At 39.1% G+C, this 21,289-nt stretch overlaps 1 protein-coding gene across 1 annotated transcript in view; it reads right to left on the reverse strand.

The window, feature by feature from the left end:
- The window catches only part of SYTL5 (synaptotagmin like 5), a 209,135-nt gene that overhangs the window by 156,675 nt on the left and 31,171 nt on the right, over positions 1–21,289 (reverse strand). The window contains exons 3-4 of the mRNA XM_036306003.1: positions 1,642–1,757; positions 166–274 (exon numbers count right to left, since the gene is read on the reverse strand). Coding sequence (XP_036161896.1) covers positions 166–274; positions 1,642–1,757 — 225 coding nt within the window. The remainder of the gene's footprint in view (positions 1–165; positions 275–1,641; positions 1,758–21,289) is intronic.

Here is a 21,289-nt window from a genome sequence, read left to right on the forward strand (position 1 = left end):
TGAAAGTAATTAAAACTGCATTTCCTCAGGAGAATGTAACCTTCGTTGAGGCTCTGACCTTCTCTGGGTCACTGAAGTGACATCAAGACTTCAAATACTGAGGAGTCTTTATTTCAGAGGTGTCCAGAATAAAGGTAAAAAATTCCCTTGGAAAGGCTGTCTTACCCTTTTTTCTTGGACTCATCATGGCTGGCCTTCTGCCCTGTAGAAGTTGAAGCGTTTGACTTTTCTGCATCCTGGTGGTTTTTCTCTTGGCTTTGTATTTCTTTAGCTCCTCATTAAAAATAATCAGAAGACAAATTCACATACAAAATGGCTAGAAATGAGAACAATTTTCTATTCTTCATCCACTTTCCTACATTAGCACAAGACAAAGAAGTCTATAATAATTGTCAATGATATGTCCAGCCCTTCCTGCCAGACTTTAAAACAAAGGCATTAGTCTCCAGTATCTTCTAGGAACAGGCCAGAAGATACCTTTACTACACCACACATGGGAAATATGTTCCTAAACACAAGTTTTATCCAATATTTAACAATTAAATTATAGTTTGAATGCACAGAATAGCATTCTCAGGGTGGGCTGTTATTCACATTTGGTGACAATGTAATTCTTCATTGAGTGAAACTGCCCTGTGCTTTTAAGACTATGGAATATCTCTGACATCTGACTGCTAAATGCCATTAAACCCCACCCTTGCATTTCTAAATGCTCCCCTTGATTGGGGGAGGAGGCACAATGCACAATATCACGTCTTGGTTGAGAACCACTGGATTAGATACAGTAACATATAAAAGAAATCTGAAAAACATCTTGTTGAAAAGTCAAGGATTGCCCTAACCGGTTTGGCTCAGCTGATAGAGCGTCAACCTGCGCACTCAAAAGTCCCAGGTTCGATTCCGGTCAAGGGCATGTACCTTGGTTGCAGACACATCCCCAGTAGGGAGTGTGCAGGAGGCAGCTGATGGATGTTTCTCTCTCACTGATGTTTCTAACTCTCTATCCCTCTCCTTTTATCTCTGTAAAATATCAATAACATATATTTTTTTAAAAAAATAAAAGTCAAGGATTGTTTTTACAATGTGACAATGTGAGTTATTTAATTCATGTGGTTTGTGTTACTTTCTTAAATATTTAGTAAAATATTGTAAGTGAATTCAGTAAAAGAACTGTCTATGATGAAGATAAATATCTTCTTTAAGAATCTGTGTATCATATATATAGAAAATCATTGTGTATTATTTATTTATTTATTTCCTCTTCCCTTGTATGAATTGCAAGTTTATATTTCATGTTTTGAAATGACCTAAGACAGTGGTCGGCAAACTCATTAGTCAACAGAGCCAAATACCAACAGTACAATGATTGAAATTTCTTTTGAGAGCCAAATTTTTAAACTTAAACTATATAGGTAGGTACATTGTTACTAACTTAATTAGGGTACACCTAAGGCTTAAGAAGAGCCACACTCAAGGGGCCAAAGAGCTGCATGTGGCTCGCGAGCCACAGTTGGCCAACCATGGACCTAAGAGATTCAGAAAATTTAACTGTGCTCATTTGCTACATAATTGAGGGAAGTTATTTAGCCTGCAAAAATGAAGAGTAAAACAATTTTGAAACCAAATAATTGCTTAAATTACCTGGATTTCTTCTTAAGATGGACTGCCGGAGAACATCAGTGCCTAGAACATTGACTTGCTTGAAACGTTTTGCCTTTTCTTCAAAAAACCATTCACCAGTTATAATCCTCAGCTGCCTGCACAGGGCAAAAAGGAGTAACATTGAAATTCAGTTATTTAGCTAAATATATATCTCTCAAAAATCCCGAATTAAGTAAAAAACTGGCAGTTATTTATAGAGTCCATCTCAATCTCTGCAGTATTATATGGTGGTTATTATGGTCAGTATTAGTTGAATATATACTATGTACCAGGAACTGGGTGATTGATTTTTATACTTAGTATATTTTACCCACATAACAACTCTATATAAACATTATTATCCCCATTTTACAGATGAAGAAATTCAGACAGAGCAATAAAATGACATGTCCCACAACACATAGCTGGTAAATAGGAGAGTTAGGATCCCATCCCAAGCAGTCTGGCTTAGGGCTCATGTTCTTAACTACTGAATTAGTAGGTAAATAATTTTCAGTAGAAACAGTGGGGGACACATGAAGGTTTTGAATTAAAAGGACCCATGATAAGACTGTTTTAGAATGACAACTTACTTGTAATATGATGATGGGGTTAGAGTAACGAGAGAATGGGACAAAGAGACAGATTGGCCATGACAATAATCCAGAAGAGATATGACAAGACCCATGCTAGGGCAATGGCAAGACTAACAGAGAGGAGAGGAAAAATTAAAAATGTAGGTGGTAAAAGGGCTTGCCTGAATTTCACAACCAATTGAATGTTGAAGGTAAAAAATAAGGATCTTTGAATAATCAAAGACACCTTTTAAGCCCCACTTGCAATAGTAACACAAACTCTTTACCCCAATTACAAAGGCCTATTACCAGAACATGGACCATCTCTAGCATTGGGAAAATAGTATTCAATAACCACTGTCCCAACACTTCTATGGAAGATTGTAATTGAAAATGAGGTTGAAAGATAGGATTCAGTCATATAATGGAAATCTTTGAATGTTATGCTAAAGTTACAATGCCATTCCGAAGGCAATGGAGGAACTCTGGCAGTTTTTTTAAAGTTTATAATCTCTGGAATATTATATGGAGAAGGGAAAAGCCAGAAGCAGACAGGCCAATTAGGATGTTATTGCAATAGATGACATATAAAATTATGAAGATGTAAACCAGGGTATCATAGGGCAAGGGATGAAAAGAAATATGTAGATACTCAAGTCACTGAGGATGAGAATCAGCAAAACTGGTGACAAATCCAATATGGTGGCTGAAGAAAAGCAGCTGAGACTCAAATAGAGATTTCTAGATCCAGAATATTATATCCATGTGATTCAGAAACTGATTGGACTTAGAAAACAACAATTGGATTCTAAATATAAAAATCACTCCAGAAAAATATGCTAAATTATTACCAAAGCATTTACCCTGAAATCTGATTTCTGAACACATGATAAAAGGTAAATTATAAAGTTTTTTTTTTTTTATTGAGGAAAGAATAAAAATGTTATCCTTGGAGCAAATTATTCATTGAAAAGAAAGACATCTCATGTACATCACAGATTTGTTTCCAAGTTGCTAGATCACCTAATGGGAAGCAAGGACTGTTGAATTAGCTCCAAAACTGTATAAAATATGCTTATAAAATATGTCAAATCTAAGAAGATCTAATCTAGAAAAACAAATGTTTGAATGGTTTAAATTATTTCTGTATACATCTCAAGTGCTCTATGGCCTTACATATCATTATTTAAAAATCTAAATAAAATAAAATAAAATAAAAATCTAGGTGGTAATTGTGCTATTCTAAATTCTAAGACTATCTCATCAAGGTTCCCATCCCTTAGTTGTTAAGCCAAATGATAATCTAGCTACTGCTATGATTAAACTTTGTTTATGGAATTAAAATTTCTAATCATCTCACCCTAAAATAGGGAGATTGTCCTAGATCAGGGGTGGGCAACCTTTTTGTGAGTGCGTGCCAAAACCAGGAAAATCTCTGACTCAAAATTCTTCTGTGTGCCAACCCTAATTATTTGAGAACATGTTATGCCTACTTGATATCTCTTAAGGTGTACCTATGTAAAGAACCTTGAAGAAATAATAAAATTCATTCAAGCGACAAAAACACAGCATATGATGATGAAAAATACATTTATTTTTTAATGTATACATGTACACTGATAGTCCGACAGAAAACTTTATGACTCCGTTTGATAGTATCAGTGGGACTTTTGCTGCTGCATCACTGATGACAGAGATTTGACATCAGGTTTATATTGTGTGACCTTCAGGGATATGCATGAGCTACTACTTTCATCCACCAGGCTACTCCTATTATGAGACTTAACAAAATTCATCACTGAGAACAAAGATTCACAAGTGTATGTGGATGAAAACATGGAGAGTAACGCTGTTGCAAAGTTTTTTAAGCAGAAAAAAATTTCTGGAATGGCATTCCAAGTCCTCAATAGTTCGTTTTCGACACTTCTCTCTGGTACTCCTGTCTCTAATCGCTTTTTTTCAATGTTTTCCAAGTCAACTCTAAGGTCAATAAATTTCTGCTTCCAAATTGAGCTACTCTGAAATTCAATTAACTGCATTTGAAAGTCAGCCATGTCTATCCATGAAAACATTTGTAAATTTAGTTCCTCCAGTTTCATGCTGTCTCTAAACCTCATGAATTTTGCTGTCTCTTCCAGTTCTCTGAATTTCACAAATCTTGAGAAGAACTGCTCAATAGTTGACTCGATGATGTTTAAAAACAGCTTTTGAAGGCTTTGACAGTCTGTTCTGTCATCTTTTGGAAGGTCTTTGATGTGCCTCTTGAGGTTTGGGAGATATCTAAATCTCTCACCGTCCACATCCCTCTTAAAGACTTCCAGTTTCTTTTCAAAAACTTTTATGTACCAAACATAACATCAAGTGTCTTGCCAGTTCCTTGTAATTTAACATTTAAGTCATTCAAATATTCACAAAAATCTGCAAAGAACATCAGTTTAGAAACCCACATTGCGTCAGACAATTCTTGGTAAGAAACATGTTGGTTATTCAAGAAGAGTGTTATCTTGTTTAAGCATTCAATGAATCGTTTCAGAACCAAACCTTGGCTAAGCCATCAAACATTGTTGTACATTTTCAGTCCTTTATACACAGATTCTACCTCATTCAGTAAAACTTGAAATTGTCTCTTATTTAAAGCCCGAGCAGAAATGTAATTAACAACTTTGGTAACTGTTTGCATCACTTCCTGCAGTTCAATCAGGCCAGCTTTTGCACATAAAGCCTCCTCATGTATGATGCAATGAAAACCTATCAGTGTATGACCAACTTCTTTCGCAAACAGATTTACAAAACCTGCCTTCACACCAGTCATGCAAGGAGCACCATCAGTGGTGAAGGACACTACTTTTGAAAGGTCAATTTGTTGAGAAGAGAATTCTTTCGTAACTGCTTTACATATTTCAGCCCAGGTAGTGTGCTCAGGTAGAGTTAGAAGGACAACCATCTCTTCACATATTTCATCACCTTTACAAAGTCGAGAAAAAATGGCCAGCCTAGATGACGATGTAATGTCTGTACTTTCATCAATACAAATAGAAAAAAATTGACATGAAGACAAATCTTTTCTTAATTGTTCAGCAGTATTACTCGCCAACTTAAGTATCCTATCCTTAACTGTTTTCCTGCTCACGGACAAATCTTTAATGCGCTGAATAATCTTTTCTTTTTCTGATAAATCATCAAAAAGGAAAGGTGCACATTCTAGCCAAGCTTCTTTAATATACTCTCCATCACTGAGTGGTTTTCCATGCTGGGCAATGACTTTGGAAACTTCAAAACTAGCAGTAACTAAGTTGAAACTGGACCTGCCTGAGATGAAGTTCATAAAATTATCAGCCTGTTTTTTGTTTTGCTGAGTTCACGTGAAATTAATTCTCTTTGTTCCTCTTCTGTTTTATTGCTTATGTTATTATGAACACTTTCAAAAATGCCTTTTTACAGAAGATGTTCTGCAAACAACAGTTTCAGAACAGAAAACACATAAGGCTTTGTTGTCTTTCTTAATCACACCAAACTTTTCTGTCCAGTATTTTTGAAATTCTCTAACATCCTCTTCAGCTGAACGACATCGTTTCTTAGCTGGTGGTCCTGACATTCTGCACAATCTAGAAGGACAGAAAAAATACATGAGATGATGGTATATGTGAAAAAGGTGAAAGAAGAAAAGTAAAATGTCAGTAAGTGATTAATTAGCTTGATCAAACTACTGTACTGCTATTACTTTTTTAATTAGAATAAATAGAAAGAAAAATAGTTTGCTATCCCTACAAAATGGTAATATGGGCACGACGCAGGGAACAGTAAAGATAAGGCATGTAAAATATCACAAAATGTAGAACCTTTATTTATAAATCATAATACATTGTATGCATATCAGTTGTTATTATTTTTATTTATAAAGTTTGGTTTATGGATAACAACAAAAATGTGACAAACTAAAAATATTTCCTAAGGAAAATAACAGAATAAAGAAGAAAACATAGACAAATACAGCATAATGTAATAGAAGTATGGTAATTATGTAACTTACTTTTCAGCGCAGACGGATATGGTGTGATGATGACGTCACCGCGTTACTGCTGTAGCGCGCATTGAGAGAAACATAGAAATTTATTCCCCTTTCGTTAGGACTGGTGGACAAAGCGAGAGAGAAGTTTCATTTTTATAGAGTGAAATTTTGAATAAGTAGGTAAGGCGGTTGTCTTGTCAATGAAAACCCGCTGCGTCTGAGGCTGAAACCAAAACACAGGTCAGATCTAGGAAGGCAGGGAGAGTTAAGGCAGAGGCATAGAAATTGCTCTTCCCCTCTCTCGTCAATCCATGTCTATGGTCTTTAAGATAAATTGTTATGTAAAATTATTAATTTATCTAAGATGCACCTACACTGAATTTATCTGAAAAACAAAAAAGTCTATATTAAGAAAAAAATTGTAAATGGAAGATTGTAAGAGAGGGTTTCAAGTGCCAGCAAAAGTTACTGGCATGTCATGTTTGGCACGCATGCCAGGGGTTGCCCACCCCTGTCCTAGATTATCTTTATGGACCTGAAGTAATCACTAAGCCTTTAAAAACAGGAAGAAGAAGAATTCAGATGCTGAGATGTTGTAAAAGAAGAGAGATTTCAAATGTGAATAAGATTTGATGTGCTAAGAGGACTCTGAAATATAGAGGTCCACATGAAGGACCACAGAGGGAGGCCTCTAGGAGCTAAGGCTGGTGCTTAGCTAATAGCCAACGAGAAAATGGGAGCCTCATGCCTACAACCACAAAGAATCATATTTTTCTCACTGCAACAAACTTGAAAGTGGAATTTTCCCAGAGCCTCCTGATAGGAGTTTAGCCAGCCCATATCCTGATTTCAGTCTTGTGAATCTTGAGGTGAGAATTAAACCAAACCAACTCAGACTTCTGAAATATAGAATTGTGAGATAATATATTTCTGTTGCTTTAAGCTGCTAAAATGTGCTAGTTTGAGTGGTGGTAATTGAAAACTAATCTATCTCTCTATGTATCTATGTATCTATGTATCTATGTATCTATGTATCTATGTATCTATGTATCTATCTATCTATCTATCTATCTACCTATCTATCTATCATCTATCTATCTATCTACCTATCTATCTATCTACTAGAGGCCTGGTGCACAAAAATCTGTGCATTTGGGTGGGTCCCTCAGCCAGGCCTGTGCCTTCTCACAATCTGGGGCCCCTCGGGGTCCCCTTCCTCTGGCTGCTGGCACCAGTTTTTCTCCAGCGCCCGGAACCCAGGCCTTTGCTCTTCACTTGGGAGGGGCCGGCAGCGGGCTTCGATCTGCACTGGCTGCTGGGGCCCCAGGGGCGGAGCCAGTGTGGGGCATGGTCCCCGGGGGTGCTGCCATCATGGCAGGCTCAGCGCTTAGCTCTGTGCCAGCCATGCAGTCCCCGGGGAGGGAACCGGTGCTGCAGGGGAACAGCGTTTAGCTCTGCTCCGGCTGTGCGGTCAAAGTGCTTAGCTCTGCACCGCAGTCCCCGGAGGCGGTGCCTGCGTGGCGGGCTCAGTGCTTAGGCCTGGAGGGCGGGGCCAGTGCTGCAGGCTCCAGGCTTAGCTCTGCACCCACTGCGCTAGCCCCAGCGGTGGTGCCGGCGTGACAGGCGAGGAGCTTAGCTCTTTGCGGGCTTCGCTCTTCGCTTGCCACACTGGACTTTGCTTGCAACACCTTCCCAGGACCAGCGGGCTTCGCTCTGTTGCTTGGCGCCTACATATACAAATTAGCTTCCATCTTTGTTGGTGGTTAATTTGCATATTTCCCTGATTAGCCAATGGGAAGCATAGCGAAGGTACTGTTAATTACCCTTTTTGTCTTTTATTAGATAGGATATATAGAAAGAGCCAGGGTCTGTAATGTCCAAAATGACCAGAGTCTCAACCGAACACCAGAAGTCAGTTGTGCAGTCAGTGCTGGGTTGCCATGGTGACCCAGAACTTATTGCCATGCTGCAGGAGCTGTGACGACCAAGCACTGACTGTTGAGGGGGCTGTGGATCATGCCCAGAGAGAGGCCCAAAGAGAGAAGCAGGGTCTGATCTGCAGCCTCTGTGGCAGCTGTTGACCAGCCCTTGCCTCTCATTCTCTCCGCGCCTCACCAGCAGCTGCGGGAGCTGCTGATAAGACCCGCCTCTCTGATCAGGCCCACAGATAGGCCCAGAGACACTGACTGGCATAGAAACTAACCAATCAGAACCTAACCTGGGTGAACTGTGAGGAGCCAATGGCTGCCTAGGAGGCGCAGCTTCTGACACTGACTGACATAGAAATTGACCAATAAGAACCTAATCTGGGTGAACTGTGAAGGCAGAATCTAAGGTGGGGGCTTAGGAGGGGTTTTAAGGGCAACAGCTGTTTGGTGTAAGGCAGGGGTCCTCAAAAGTTTTAAACAGGGGGCTAGTTCACTGTCCCTCAGACCGTTGGAGGGCCAGACTATAGTTTAAAAAAAACTATGAATAAATTCCTATGCACACTGCACATATCTTATTTTGAAGTAAAAAAACAAGATGGGAACAAATACAATATTTGTATTTGCATGTGGCCTGTGGGCCGTAGTTTGAGGACCCCTGGTGTAAGGTGTAAGAAAGCTGTTCAGCCCTAACTGGTTTGGCTCAGTGGATAGAGCATTGGCCTGCAGACTGAAAGGTCCCAGGTTTGATTCCAGTCAAGGGCTTGTACCTTGGTTGCGGGCACATCCCCAGTAGGAGGTGTGCAGGAGGCAGCTGATCAATGTTTCCCTCTCATCAATGTTTCTAACTCTCTATCCCTCTCCCTTCCTCTCTGTGAAAAATCAATAAAATATTTTTTTTTTTTTAAAAAGAAAGCAGTTCAATTATTTAATAACCATTTTGGCAATATAGTGCATATGGCTGGCTACCAGTCCAGATATAGGGATTATGTGTTTTTGTCTGCCATGAGCATCTCCTCCTGCCGAAAAAGGCTTCCCACCCATTTAAGCAATCCTATCCTATATAATCTATCTATACTAATAAAAGGGTAATATACTAATTAGACTGGGTCGACCGACCATCTTTCAGATATCTGACTACCTTCCTGTCAAAGCCATGGTGTTGGGGACTAAGAGAGAGGCAGTTAGGGGCAATCAGGCTGGCAGGGGAGGGCAGTTAGGGGTGATCAGGCAGGCCTGCAGAATGGTTATGGACGATCGAGCAGGCAGACAGGTGAGCAGTTAGGAGCCAGCGGTCCCAGATTACGAGGGATATCTGACTGCTGTCTTAGGATATCCCCCAAGGGGTCCCCGATTGGAGAGGGTGCAGGCTGGGCTGAGGAAACCCCCCATGCACGAATTTTGTGCACCAGATCACTAGTACATTAATAAAACAGAAATATATGTATATATTTAAATTTTTACCTGATGATATTTTTCCATTGATTTTTAAATAGAGTTGAAGAGAGAGGGAAAGACAGAGAGAAATATCAATATGAGAGAAACACATTGATTGGTTGCCTCTAGCACCCGCCTGGACCAGGGCCTGGACTTGGGAGGATCCTGCAACCAAGGTATGTGCCTTTGATTGGAATTAAACCTGGAACTCTTCAGTCCACAGGCTGATGTTCTATCAACTGCACTAAACCAGCTAGGGCCAGAAATGTATATCCTATCTAATAAAGAGGGAATATGCAAATTGATCCTCATGCCATCACAAAGATGACGGCACCTACAGCGTAGACAGGATTTCCATAACACAAGATGGCAGTGCCCACAGAAGAGGCTGCATTTCTGTAACAAAAGATGACTGCACCTACAGTGGAGGCCAAGTTTGTGTAATGAGCCTTAATGAGCAATCAGCAGGGACCTGGGGCTGCATGGAGCTGGGCCTGGCTGGTTGACCTCAGGCTATACACCCCACCAGACAGAGCTTGACAGGGGACCTCAGGCCATGCTCCCCACCCCAGTGCTGGGCCAGGGGACCTCAGGCTGTTCCCTTTGCCCCAGGCTGGGGGACCTCAGGATGTGCCCCCAGCCCCGGAGCTGGGTCTGGGGACCTGAGGGTGTGCCAGGGGACCTGAGGCTGCGCCCCCTGCCAGGTGGGCCTTGACAGGGTTGGGGCCAGCTGGGTCTGAATTTTGCCTAGTGGGGGTGGGGCCGACAAGGTCTGGGTCTGGTGTAATTTCAAGACACGCATGGGTGGGCAGGGACTTGAATCTGGGTCCCATAGTGCTCCCTAGACTCTGACAGGAGGAAGATTTTCATACACATTTTACTAATTGTCTTTCGTCTCTGACACTTTTATTATAAAGAGCAAATAGCAATATTAAAATATTTCCTCTAATTAATTCCCTTTTAATGATGTGCACAAATTTCATGCACCAGGCCACTAATATATATATATATATATATATATATATATATATATATATATATATATATATATATATATTTAATATTCAGTTCAAGAAATGACTTGCACAGTTTGTGAGACAATAACTACAGAAAATTCAGAAAAACAATAGGGCAGAGGTTGGCAAACTGTGGCCTGTGGACCAGATTCACCCAACTACATATTTTTTGTTTGTTAGTTAGTTTGTTTTGTCATTTTTTAAATATGTTCCTATTGTGGTGGGGTGTGGGGCCAGCTGCCGGCAGCCGGGGAAGATTGGCTCTGATCACAGGCCAGGCCTAGGGACCCTACCTGTGCACAATTTTGGGGTCCAGGCCTCTAGTAAGTGTATATGTTCTTTGGTTTATCTCTTCTGATCCACCCAACCCCACATGAGGTAGTTGGTTTGTTTAATGCCTCCCTGCTTGGGGTCCTATTTTTTGATCAATTCATTTTGTTCATTATATTGCACAAATATGTGAGATCATGTGATATTTTTCTTTCTCAGATTAGCTTATTTTACTTAGCATAATATTTTACAGGTCCCTCCATGCTGTCCCAAGGGGTACAGTGCATAGTATCCCATACTGCAAATGTCCCACAGCTTTTTTATCCATTCATCTACAGATGAGCACTTGGGCTGTTTCCAAATCTTACCTATTGTAAGTAATGTTGATATGAACAGAGGGGTGCATATATTCTCTCTTTTTTTTCGGGGGTGGGGAGCTTCTTAGGATATATTGCCAAAAGTGTGATCCCTGTGTCAAAAGGAAGTTCCATTTTTAATTTTTTGAGGTAACTCCATACTGTTTTCTATAGTGGCTGCAACAATCTGCATTCCACCAGCAGTGAACTAGTGTTTCCTTTTCTCCACAACCTTGCCAGAACTTGTTTGTTGATTTGTGGATGATAGCCATTCTGACAGGTGTGAGGTGATATTTCATTGTGGTTTTAATTTGCATTTCATGAGAATTAGTGACTTTGAGCATTTTTTCATATATCTCTTGGCCAGTTGTATGTCCTCTTTGGAGAAATATCTATTGGGGTCTTCTGCCCATTTTTTAATTGGATTGTTTGTCTTCCTTTTGTTGATTTGTATGAGTACATTATATATTTTTATATTAACCCTTTATGAGATGTATCATTATCAAATATGTTCTACCATTCAGTGTGTTCTCTTTTTGTTTTCTTAATGATTTCTTTTACTGTGCAGAAGCTTTTTATTTTGATGTAGTCCTATTTATTTATTTTCTCCATAGTGTCCTTTGTCCTAGGAGATGTATCCATAAACATATTGCTAAATGAGATGTCTGAGATTTTACTGCCTATATTCTCCACTAAGATTTTTATGGTTTCATGCCTTATATTTAAGTCTTTTATTCATTTTGAGTTCATTCTTGTGTATAGTGTAAGTTGGTGATGTAGTTTCATCTTTTTGCATGTATCTGCCCAGTTTTCCCAGCACCATTGGTGAAGAGACTATCTTTACTTCGTTGAATGTTCTTGCCTCCTTTGTCAAATATTAGTTGTCTATAATGGTTTGGGTCAATTTCTGAGGTCTCTGCTCTGGTAAATTGGTCTATGTGCTGGTTCTTGTACCAATACCAGGTTGTTTTGGTTATAATGGCTTTATAGTATAGTTTGCTATCCGGTATTGTAATCCCTTCTACTTCGTTCTCCATTCTCAAGATTGCTGAAGTTATTCAGGGTCTTTTAGGGTTCCATATAAATTTTAGGAATATTTTTTCTAGCCCTGTGAAGTCTGCCATTTGCATTTTAATAAAGATTGCAAGAATCTGTAGATTTCTTTGAGTAGTATAGATACTTTGATGATATTAATTCTTACAATTCATGAACATTGTGTACACTTCCATTTATTTGTATCTTCCTCCATTTCTTTTTTCAATGTCCTATAGTTTTCCAAGTATAGGTCCTTTACCTCCTTAGTTAAGTTTATTCCTAGGTATCTCATTTTTAATATTGAAATAGTAAATGTGATTGCTTTTTTAGTTTCTCTCTCAGAGTTCATTATTGGTATATAAAAATGCCATGGATTTACCGATGTTGATTTCATATCCTGCTACCTTGCTTAATTCATTTAATAAGACTAGTAGTTTCCCAGTAGAGTCTTTCTATATACAATATCATGTCATCTGAGAATAATAACAGTTTTACTTCCTGTGGGGAGCAGTTACGGTGTTTTGGCCAGGTTCAAGCCTAGGACTAATGAAAGGACAGGGTCCTCTCATTGCCATGTGCAAGTCCCAGCTGGAGGGCAGGGCCCTCCCAGAATAATTATAGCCAACGGCTGTGGTTGTAAACTTGAACCTATGGTCCAAACACGTAGCCCCACATGCTTTGTGATAGAGTTTGGGTGCATGTAGTTGAGTGAGGTTGAAACTCACGAGAATGCTGTAAACAACGTGATCACGCCCCTACTTTGCCTCGTGGCATCTGCTATAAAATAAAGACACGGCTTGTGGGTGCTGTCATTGTCTCCTCATCAGGGAGGCAGTGTCCCACCTAGACCCAGCTATTTTTTTTTTAATATATTTTTATTGATTTTTTACAGAGAGGAAGGGAGAGAGATAGAGAGCTAGAAACATCGATGAGAGAGAAACATCGATCAGCTGCCTCCTGCACATCTCCTACTGGGGATGTGCCCGCAACCCAGGTACATGCCCTTGACCGGAATCGAACCTGGGACCTTTCAGTCCGCAGGCCGACGCTCTATCCACTGAGCCAAACCGGTTTCAGTGAGACCCAGCTATTATTCTCTTGTCCGTCTTTCCTTAATCCTTTCACCCCCCCATCCCCCCCCCCCACCCAACTCAGGATCACCCTTGGTCTTGCTGGCATGGCACAACTTCCTACTTTCCAATTTGGATACTTTTTATCTCTTCTTGTCTGATTAGTGTGGCTAGGACTTCTAGTACTATGTTGAATAAGAGTGGTGAAAGTAGACATCCTTGTCTTGTTCCTGTTCTTAAGTGAAACACTTTTAGTTTTTGTCCATTGAGTATTATGTTGGCTGTAGGTTTGTCATATATGGCCTTTATTATGTTCAGATATGATCCCTATAGTCCCACTTTACTGAGAGCTTTTATCAAAAAAGGGGTGCTGGATTTTGTCTAATGCTTTTTCTGCATGTATTGATATGATCATGTGGCTTTTATCTTTCAATTTGTTTACGTGATGTATCACATTTATAGATTTGTGAATATTGTACCAGCTTTGCATCCCTGGAATGAATCCCATCTGATCATGATGTATGTTCTTTTTTTTTTTAATATATTTTATTGATTTTTTACAGAGAGGAAGGGAGAGAGATAGAGAATTAGAAACATCAATGAGAGAGAAACATCGATCAGCTGCCTCCTGCACATCTCCTACTGGGGATATGCTCGCAACCCAGGTATATGCCCTTGACCGGAATCGAACCTGGGACCCTTCAGTCCGCAGGCCGACGCTCTATCCACTGAGCCAAACCGGTCTAGGCGATGTATGTTCTTTTTAATATGTTGCTGGATCTATTTTGCTAATATTTTGTTAAGGATTTTAGCATATGTGTTCATCAGGGATATTGGCTTGTAATTTTCTTTCTTTGTAGTGTCTTTATCTCATTTTGGAATTTGGATAATAATAGCTTCATAAAAAGAGCTCATAAGTGTTCCTTCCTCTTGAATTTTTGGAATAATTTGAGGAGGATACATGTTCATTTTTCTTTGAATGTTTGATAAAATTCACCTGTAAATTGATCCGGGTTTGCTGTAAGTTTTGAAATTACAGTTTCAATTGTTACTAGCCTACTCAGGCTTTATGATTCTTCCTGATTGCGTTCTGGAAGATTGTGTGTTTCTAGGAATTTGTGCATTTCATCAAGTTTGTCCACTTTGTTTGCATATAGTTGTTCATAGTATTTGCTTACAATCCTTTGTATTTCTAAGGTGTCCATTGTTATGTCACCTCTTTAATTTGTGATTTTATTTATTTAGATCCTCTCTCTTTGTTTCTTGATGAGTCTGACTAAGGGTTCATCAATCTTGTTTATCTTTTCAAAAAAAAAAAACACAACTCTTGGATTCATTGATCTTTTTTACTGCTTTTATTTGTCCCTATGTAATTTAATTTCCTTCTGATATTTATTATTTCCTTCCTTCTAGTTGCTGTGGGCTTTTCTTGCTTTTCTCTTCCTAATTCATTTATTTATAGGGTTAGATAGTTGATTTGTCCATTTTTTGTTTCTTGAGGTATGCCTCTAGTGCTATGAACATCCCTCTCAGGACTGCTTTCCTAGTGTCCCATAGTTTTAGGGTGGTTGTATGTTCATTTTCATTTGTTTCCCAGAAGTTTTTATTTTCTTATTTAATTTCATTGGTAACCCATTTATTTTTTAAAGACATACTATTTAGCTTCAATGTAATTGAGTGCTATTGAGTTTTTTTATTGTAGCTTATTTCTATCTTCATGTCCCTGTGATCCGAGAAGATGCTTGGTATTATATAAATCTTCTTAAATTTATATACTTGTTTTGTGCCCTAACATGTGGTCTATCTTTCAGAATTACCCATGTGTGCTTGAGAAGAAAGCATATTCGGTTGCTTTGGGGTGCAATGTTCTATAAATATCAGTTAGATCCATCTGATCTAGTGTGTCATTTATGGCCTCTGTTTCTCTTTGATTTTTTGTCTGGAAGATCTATCCAGTGATATCAGTGAAGTGTTAAAGTCCCCCACTATGACTGTATTGTTGTCAGTATCTCCTTTAAAGTCCACTAAGAGTTCTTTAATGAACTTGGGTGCTCCTATATTGGGTGCATATGTGTTTATAAAGTCTATATTTTCTTTTTGAAACATTCCCTTTAGTATTATGAAGTGGCCTTCTTTGTCTCTTTTTATGGCCTTTGTTTTGAAGTCTATTTTATCTGATTTGAGTATTGCTACTCCACCTTTTTTTCCTTTCCATTTGCATAGAATATATTTTTCCATCCCTCCACTCTCAGTCTGTGTACATCTTTTGTTCTGTGGAGGGTCTCTTGTAGACAACATATATTTGGGTCATATTTTCTTATCCATACAGCCACCCAGTTTCTTTTGACTAGAACATTTAATACACTTATATTTAAGGTGATTATTGATAAGTATTTATTTATCACCATCCAAAAGGCAGCAGCCTCGTGAGTGGCCCACCCGCACCCTAGAAACATAAGCTGCATGAGCTGCCAGCTCCTGTTTGAAGAGCAGCAGCCATGCACAGCCCATTCCCGGCTGAAGAGCAGCAGCTGCGTGACTGTCCTGCCCCCATCCAAGGAGCAGCAGCCTCACATGCAGCCCATCTCTGTCTGAGAACCAGCAGCCATGTGAGCTGCCCATCCACGTCCAAGGAGAAGCAGCCCCAAGAGCAACATGCCACCAGCTGAGGAGCAGCAGCCTCGCACCCAGCCCACCCCCTTCTGAGGAGCTGATGCTGCCTGAAGAGCAGCCCCCACATGTCTTGACACCTAGATCTTTTGGTGAGAGCAAAACTTGGGAGAGAAAGAAAAGCCTAAAGGACAGAATAGGAGGAATCACCATTAAAGGAGCTAAGTGAAATGGAGGCATACAATACATCAGAAAAAGAATTCAGAATAAGGGTCAAACAGTTCATAAACCAGATGAATGAAAAAATCATCAACTTATGTAAGAATCAAGAACAAATAAATAGTGATATGGTTGCAATAAAAAACATCATGGAAAGTTTCAACAGTAGACTAGGAGAAGCGGAAGACAGAATTAGTGAGTTAGAACACAGGGAAGCAAAAACAAACCCAAACTGAACTGAAATTGGAGAAAAAAATTAAAAGACAGGAGGAGAGCCTAAAGGAGCTTTGGGACAACATGAAATGAAGCAACATACAAATAATCAGGGTGCCAGGATGACATGAAGAGGAACAAGTGTTAGAAAACCTATTTAAAGAAATAATGTCAGAAAATTTCCCTGATGTGGGGAAGAAAAAAAATCACATAAGCATTGAGAGTCTCAAACAAGAGGAACCCAAAAAGACCCACACCAAGACACATCATAATTACAATGGCAAACGTTCAGGACAAAGAAAGAATCTTAAAGGCTGCAAAAGAGAGACAGAAAGTTACATACAAGGGATCTCCCATTAGATTATCAAATTATTTCTCAACAGAAACACATCAGGCCAGAGAAGAATGGAAGGAAATTTACAAAGTGATGCAAAGCAAGGGACTGATTCCAAGAATAATCTATCCAGCAAGGCTATCATTCAAAATTGAAGTGGAAATAAAGAGCTTCATAGACAAAAAAAGTTTAAAGAAGTTTATCACTATCACGCTAGCAAAGCAAGAAATACTAAAGCGACTGGTATAAAAAGAAGAAATAAAAAGGGAAGAAACACAGGCACAAAAAATAAAAATGGCTATAAACAAGTACCTATCAATAATAACTTTAAACATAAACAGACTAAATGCTCCAATCAAGAGACATTGAGTGGCAGAATGGATAAAAAATAATGACCAATATATATGCTATCTACAAGAGACCCACCTCAGAACAAGGAACCCACACACTGAAAGTGAAGGGATGGAAAAATATCGTCCAGGAAAATGGAAGTGAAAAATAACCTGGGGTAGCTATACTTATATCGGACAAAATAGACCTCAAAGTGAAGGCCATAACAAGAGATAAGGAAGGCCACTTCATAAAACTAAAGGGATCCATGCAACAAAAGGATATAATCCTGATAAACATATATGCACCCAATGCAGGAGAACCCAAATAAATTTTAAAAAACACACACAAAACTCCTGGAAGATATCAAGGAAGAGATCGACAACAATACAGTCATAGTATGGGACTTTAATACCCCACTGATATCACTGGATAAATACACTAGACAAAAAATCAGCAAATAAACAGCACTACTGAATGACTCACTAGATCAGGTGGACTTAGTTGTCATCTTCAGAACATTTCACCCCAAAACCACGTAATATACATTTTTCTCAAGTGCACATGGGACATTTTCAATCATAGAACACATATTGGGTCACAGGCAAAGTCTCTCCATATTCAAGAAGATTTTAATCATACCACATCTTCTCAGACCACAAACGCATATTAAAAATAAACTACAATAAAAACAATAAAAAATTCAAACACTTAGAAGCTGAATAGGATGCTATTAAAAAATGATTGGGTTACCAAAGACATCAAAGAAGAAATAAAAAACATTCTGGAAATGAATGACAATGAAAACAAAACAATCTAAAATCTATTGGGCACAGTGAAACCAATCCTGAGAAGGAAGTTTATAGCTCTACAGGCCTACCTCAAAAACAAAACAAAACAAGAAAAAAATGGTAATAAATCATCTAACTCTACAATTTAAAGAAATAGAAAGAGAGCAACAAGAAAAGCCCAGAGTGGCAGAATGAAGGAGATCATAAAGATCAGAGCAGAAATATATGAGATAGAGACAAAAAAACAAACAAAAAATACAAACAAAAACCCCCACAAAAGATCAATTAAACCAAGAGCTGGTTCTTTGAAAGGATATACAAGATTGATGAAACTCTAGCCAGGCTCACCAAGAAGTAAAGAGAGAGGACCTAAATAAACAAAATCAGTAATGAAAGAGGCAAAATAACAACAGACCTCACAGTAATAAAAAGGATTGTTAAAAAATACTATGAACAACTTTTTCCAACAAACTAGACAACCTAGAGTAAATGGACATATTCCTAGAAAAATATAAACTCCCAAATCTCAATCAGGAAGAATCGAAAAATCTCAATAGGAAGATAACTATTAAGGAAATTGTTGCAGTCATCACAAAGCTTCCAGCAAACAAAAGCCCAGGGCCAGGAGGCTTAACAGGGGAGTTTTACCAAACATACAGAGCAGAACTAAAATCTATCCTCTTCAGACGATTCCAAATAATTCAAGAGGAAAAACCACTTCCAAGCTTATTCTATGAAACCAGCATTACTCTAATCCCCAAACCAGGTAAAAACAACACAATGAAAGAGAATTACAGGCCAATATCCCTCATGAACATATATGCCAAAATACTCTACAAAATTCTAGCAAATTGGATCCAGTATTACATCAGAAAGATCATACACCATGACCAAATAGAATTAATCCCGGGGATGCAACGATGGTACAATATCTGAAAATCAATAAATCCGATACAGCACATAAACAAATTTAGAGGTAAAAATCACATAGTTGCCGAACCTGTTTGGCTCAGTGGATAGAGCGTTGGCCTGCGGACTCAAGGGTCCCGGGTTCGATTCCGGTCAAGGGCATGTACCTTGGTTGCGGGCACATCCCCAGTGGGGGGCGTGCAGGAGGCAGCTGATCGATCTCTCTCATCGATGTTTCTAACTCTCTATCCCTCTCCCTTCTTCTCTGTAAAAAAATCAATAAAATATATTAAAAAAAAATCACATAGTCATATCAATTGTTGCAGATACAACATTTGACAAAATTCAACACCTTTTCTTGATTAAAACCCTCAGCAAAATGGGAATAGAGGGATCATACCTCAACATAATAAACGCCTATATGACAAACCTACAGCCAACATCATACACAATGGGCAAAAACTATAACAACATACACAATGGGAAAAAACTAAAACCATTTCACCTAAGAATAGGAATGAGACAGGGGTGCCCACTTTCAACGTGCCTGTTTGACATAGTACTGGAAGTGCTAGCTATAGCAATTAGACAAGAAGAAATAAAAGGTATCCAAATTGAAAAAAAGATGTAAAACTGTCATTATACCCAAATGACATGACACTGTACATAGAAAATCCCTAAAGAATCCATCAAAAAATTATTCGACTTAATAAATGAATTCAGCAATGTAGCAGGATACAAAATTGATGCCAAGAAATCTATAGCATTTTTATACACCAATAGTGAACTTACAGAGAGATTAAAAAAAATCCCATTTACCATCGCACTACAAAAATTAAGATACCTAGGAATAAATTTACCTAAGGATGTAAAAGACCTATACTAAGAAAACTACAGGACACTGAAAAAAGAGATAGAGGAAGACATAAACAGATGGAACAACATACCATGTTCATGGATTGGTCGAAACAATATCATTAAAATGTCCATACTACCCAAAGCAATCTATGCATTCAATGCACTCCCCAATAAAATGCCCACGACATATTACACAGCCCTAGAATGAACTCTCCAAAAATTCATCTAGAATAAACAAAGACTGCGAATAGCTGCAGCAATCCTGAGAAAGAAAAACAGAGTAGGAGGGATCTCAATACCGGATATCAAGCTGTATTCCAAAGCCACTGTTCTCAAAACTGCCTAGTACTGGCAAAAGAACAGACATATAGACCAATGGAATAGAATAGAGAACTCAGAAATCAACTCAAGCCACTATGCTCAATTAATATTTGACAAAGGAGGCAAGAGCGCACAATGGAATCAAGACAGTCTTCAATAAAAGATGTTGGGAAAATTGGACAGTTACATGCAAAAAAATGAAACTAGACCACCAACTTACACCATACACAAAAATAAACTCAAAATGGATAAAAGACTTAAATGTTAGATGGAAAATCATAAAAATATTAGAGGAATCCACAGGCAGCAAAATCTCAGACATATGTTGAAGCAATATCTTCACTGATACAGCTCCTTGGGCAATGGAAACTAAAGAGAAAATAAATAAATAGGCTTACATCAAAATAAAAATTGAAAAAAAGAGTGACTCACAAGATCATAGAGCAGCATGTAATGTCATTACATGTCATGAATATAATATCAGTTCATGAATACCATGTCAAAAGTGTTTAATCTTTTGGTTCCATGTAATGTAGCTTTTATATTTGAGGTCTTTCTGAATTCAACTGGGGTGCTAATTCGGAAAAATAATCATTATAACTGTGTTGATGGGCAACTACCTCAGCTAACATAATCATGTGGAATTTTATAGGTCTCCTTAAGACAGCAAAATAAACAAAATAGTTGTTTCAGGGTCCCTTTCATTCTGTCTCAATAGAGTTAGCTTTAAAACTGGACATACAGGAGGAAAAAAGATGGCAGCTGGCAGGACAGAGGTGAAGAATAGGAAGTGAGTGAGTGAGGGGATGAAAGGAGAGTGAGTGGATGTGTTTGTTATGTGTATGAGTGAGGGACAGTTAAATCCGGCAGGAGCAGCAGAAGCTGGCAGACCAGGCCCTCTGGGGCAGGGAGAGACTACCACCCCTGCGGACACTCCCCGGTCTGCTGGACTTGGGCACGGAGACCACACCATCTTAAAGGGGAGAGCAGCCTCTTCTAGGAACTCATCAGCACCACCACCCAGACAAGCCTGGGATACTGCCCGCCTGCGACCCTGAAGCCACTCCAGCCAAAATCCTGCAGCCTCACCCACAGAATCACAGACTCTGGGATCTCCACCGCCAAAGGAGCACCATGCCAGCCCTTAGCAGTATGTGCAGCCTCCTCCTCCCCAGCGGCAGACCTCCACGTTAGCCAGCAGACCTTCACATTAGCTTGCTGCATTCGCGTGTCTGCAGCATCTCTAGCACACAGGTCTCAAAGGCACACCACTCCATAGACTTTTCTTAGAAGTCACTGTGAGCCTCAGCTGGGTGTGATTTTTTTACGGACACAGGCGCACTGCCTCCCAGTAGAAATTCTGAATTCCT

Source organism: Myotis myotis, unplaced genomic scaffold (assembly GCF_014108235.1).
Source record: "Myotis myotis isolate mMyoMyo1 unplaced genomic scaffold, mMyoMyo1.p scaffold_m19_p_4, whole genome shotgun sequence".
NCBI lineage: Eukaryota > Metazoa > Chordata > Mammalia > Chiroptera > Vespertilionidae > Myotis > Myotis myotis.